The sequence below is a fragment of the Corvus brachyrhynchos genome, unplaced genomic scaffold (assembly GCF_000691975.1).
Source record: "Corvus brachyrhynchos isolate BGI_N302 unplaced genomic scaffold, ASM69197v1 scaffold197, whole genome shotgun sequence".
Taxonomy (NCBI): Eukaryota; Metazoa; Chordata; class Aves; order Passeriformes; family Corvidae; genus Corvus; species Corvus brachyrhynchos.
In genome coordinates, this window is record NW_008239108.1 from 490,025 (window position 1) to 493,807 (window position 3,783).

Below are 3,783 nucleotides of genomic sequence, written 5' to 3' on the forward strand. Positions count from 1 at the left end.
CCCAACCCCTTCTCACCGCTCTCCCTGGTCTCTCTTGCAGTATCCATTGGGGGCCATGGACTGGGTAAGTGGTGCCAGGGGGCAGTTGGGGGGCTGGGAGGAGGCAGCTGGGGGGGAGGTTTGGAGTCCCCCCATGGCCCTGACCCCACCCTCCCCCACAGGTGCCTGCCTGGGCCCCACGATCCAGATCGGGGAGGAGACGGTGATCACGGTGGATGCAAAGGCGGCGGGACAGGGCAAGGTCACCTGCAAGGTGTCAACACCTGATGGCGCTGAGCTGGACGTGGATGTGGTGGAAAACCACCAGCTGGGGGGGAGGTTTGGAGTCCCCCCATGGCCCTGACCCCACCCTCCCCCACAGGTGCCTGCCTGGGCCCCACGATCCAGATCGGGGAGGAGACGGTGATCACGGTGGATGCAAAGGCGGCGGGACAGGGCAAGGTCACCTGCAAGGTGTCAACACCTGATGGCGCTGAGCTGGACGTGGATGTGGTGGAAAACCACGATGGCACTTTCGACATCTTCTACACTGCTCCTGAGCCCGGCAAATACGTCATCACCATCCGCTTTGGCGGGGAGCACGTCCCTAACAGCCCCTTCCATGTCATGGTGGGTGGAGCACTGGGGGGGTCACTGTAGGTCTGGGAGGTTGTGATGAGCATCATGGGTCAGAGTTTGGGAGACCATGGTGTGGGCAGCATGGAATCGGGAGACCATGGTGGGTGCCATGGGGCAGAGAGCTGGGATCATGATGGGCACTGTGGGGTTGGAAGATCATGGTGGGTGCTGTGAGGCAGACAGGTGGGGCCATGGGGTTGGGCAACGGTGGTGGATCTGAGGGGCAAAGAGTTAAGGGCACAATGGGCACCATGGAACAGATCTTGAAGATGAGGGTGACACCATGGAGTAGGACAACCGTGGTGGGGTTGGAACATCATGGTAGGCACCAACAGACAGAGCACTGGGGCCATGGTGGACACCAAGGGACAGAGAGTTGAGTCAGTTAGCATGGAGTTGCAAGAGCACAATGGGCACTGCACAGTTGGGTGACCATGACAAGAGTTAAGGGACTGGGGGACCATGGTGGAGCAGTATCAGGATGATGGTGGCCATCATGGAGCTGAGAGAGTTGGGAGACCATGGTAGGCACTGTGGGGCTGGATGACCCACCATGTTGGCCAGGGTTGTCGTGTGGGGGGTTGGGGTCATGGCGGACACCATGGGGTTTGGAGGTCATGAGGATCATCACAGGGCTGGGAGCCCACCGTGGGGGTTCTCATGTCCCCTCTATGGCCACCCTGGGGCTGAGATCCCACCACAGAGTTCTCACCCTCCCTCTCTGCCCCATGATTAGGCCACAGAGGAGCCCCCAGCCACCTCTGAGAACCTTCGGCCCTTTAACCTCGTCATCCCCTTCACCGTGCAGAAGGGTGAGATCACAGGTACAGTGCAGGGTTGTGGGGACAGGGACCACCCCCTGAGGTACCAGCCCCCCCCTTGGTGCCCCCACTGACACGGTATCCCCAGGTGAGGTGCGGATGCCCTCGGGGAAGACGGCGCGGCCCAACATCACCGACAACAAGGACGGGACGGTGACAGTGCACTATGCCCCCTCCGAGAAGGGGCTGCACGAGATGGACATTCGCTATGATGGCAACCACATCCCCGGTGAGCCACTGGGGGGCACTGGGAACCACTGGGGGGCAGTGGGAGCCACTGGGAGGTGGCTGAGGAAGGTTGATACCACTATGCCCTGGTTGGGCTCCCATGGGTCAGGCACCCACCATGGTGTGGAATGTCCCTGTGGGGTGTCTCTGTGGGGTCCATGGTTGGTCACCCTTGGGTTGGGGTGTCCTCATGGGTCCCTGACCGTTGTCCCCTGTGTCCCCAGGGAGTCCCCTCCAGTTCTATGTGGACGCCATCAACCCACGCCACGTCAGTGCCTATGGGCCTGGGCTGAGCCATGGGATGGTCAACAAGCCATGCACATTCACCATTGTCACCAAGGATGCTGGCGAGGGTGAGTGATGGCCAAGGGGGGGCTGAGAGGTTGTGAGGACCCCCCAGTGCCACAAGGAGATGTTGGAGACCCCTGGTGCCCCCGATGCCTCTTGTCCGGTGCCTTCTGACACCCCCTGTGCCTCCAGGTGGGCTGTCGCTAGCGGTCGAAGGTCCCTCCAAGGCAGAGATCACCTGCCAGGACAACAAGGACGGGACATGCACCGTGTCCTACCTGCCCACAGCCCCTGGTGACTACAGCATCATTGTGCGCTTTGATGACAAACACATCCCAGGCAGCCCCTTCACTGCCAAGATCACCGGTGAGACAGGCTGGGGGGCGCAGTGGAATCTGGGGGAGTTCTGGGGGTTCTTGGGGCTTCCACATGGCCATGGGGGCACCTGGGTAGCCATAGAGACACCTATGGAGTCATGGCCATGAGGGCATCTGTGTGGCTGTGGGGGCACCTGTGGGGTAGTGGGAACACTTGCCCCATGGCCATTGGGACAATTGTGGTGTCTCTTGTCCATCCCTGGCCACCAGGATTCCCCCTCCCATGGCCTTGGGGAAACTGAAGCCTTGGAGACCCCAGCCCATGACCACGGGGACATCATGGAGCTTTGAGGACCCCATCACAAGGCCCTGTAGACCTTGTGAGGACCCTATCCTTGGCCTTGAGGGCCCTATTCACACATCTTTGGGTGACCCCTCCTTCTGGGGACCCTCTCCATAAGCCATTGGGACCTTGTGGGGCTTTGGGTATATCATTCCATCACCATTGGGACCCTATTCCATCCCGTCCTCCACCTTGGGTTGATGTCCCTGCTGATGGCATCTCTGCAGGGGATGACTCCATGCGCACGTCCCAGCTCAATGTGGGCACCTCAACTGACGTGTCACTGAAGATCGCAGAGACAGACCTGAGCCTGTTGGCAGCTACCATCCGTGCACCCTCGGGCAACGAGGAGCCGTGCCTGCTCAAGCGGCTGCCAAACCGCCACATTGGTGTGTAGGGACACGGGGACACTGGGGGGACACGGGCACATGCAGATGTGGGCACAGGAAAACTGGGACATGGGCACATGAGAGGAGGATGTGGGACTTGGGGACTTGCTGGGACAGGGATCAGTGGGGCTACGGGGTCACAGGGATGGGCCTTGTGGCATTGGGTCAGTAGGGGGTTGGTGGCCATGGTCAGGGGACTTAGATGGTGACCAGCAGCTGATGGAGGTGGCCAGGGGCTGGTGGCAATGGGTAGGGGATGGGGATGGTGCATGGGTGGTGGCCAAGGCTGGTGGTGGTGTGTGACCACTGTGTTCCCCCCCAGGCATCTCATTCACACCCAAGGAGGTGGGCGAGCATGTGGTGAGCGTGCGGAAGAGTGGGCAGCACGTCACCAACAGCCCCTTCAAGATCCTGGTGGGACAGTCAGAGATTGGTGATGCCGGCCGGGTCAAGGTGTGGGGCCAGGGGCTGCTGGAGGGCCACACCTTCGAGGTGGCCGAGTTCATCGTGGACACACGCAGCGCTGGTGAGGCCACGGTGGGGGATAACTGTGGGGGAGGTGGTAGCCATGGCTAAGGGCAGGATGGGATGATGGCCATGACCATGTGTTGGTTGTGGTCACCCAAGGATGAGGTGGAGGCCATGGTTATGGCTGTGGTTTGCTATGGCCACATGCGTTGGTGGCCAAGGCTGTATGTTGCCAGGAAGGGATGGTGGCTATGGTCATGGCCAAGGCAGGACGGTCACTGTGGCTGGGGGTGGGGGGGGGGGGGGGGGGG

At 61.2% G+C, this 3,783-nt stretch overlaps 1 protein-coding gene across 1 annotated transcript in view; it reads left to right on the plus strand.

Annotated features, from left to right (window-relative positions):
• The window catches only part of LOC103619221 (filamin-C), a 32,114-nt gene that overhangs the window by 20,076 nt on the left and 8,255 nt on the right, over positions 1-3,783 (plus strand). Inside the window, exons 31-38 of the mRNA XM_017739389.1 lie at positions 41-64; positions 362-609; positions 1,355-1,442; positions 1,528-1,668; positions 1,892-2,020; positions 2,148-2,321; positions 2,843-3,004; positions 3,327-3,530. Coding sequence (XP_017594878.1) covers positions 41-64; positions 362-609; positions 1,355-1,442; positions 1,528-1,668; positions 1,892-2,020; positions 2,148-2,321; positions 2,843-3,004; positions 3,327-3,530 — 1,170 coding nt within the window. The remainder of the gene's footprint in view (positions 1-40; positions 65-361; positions 610-1,354; positions 1,443-1,527; positions 1,669-1,891; positions 2,021-2,147; positions 2,322-2,842; positions 3,005-3,326; positions 3,531-3,783) is intronic.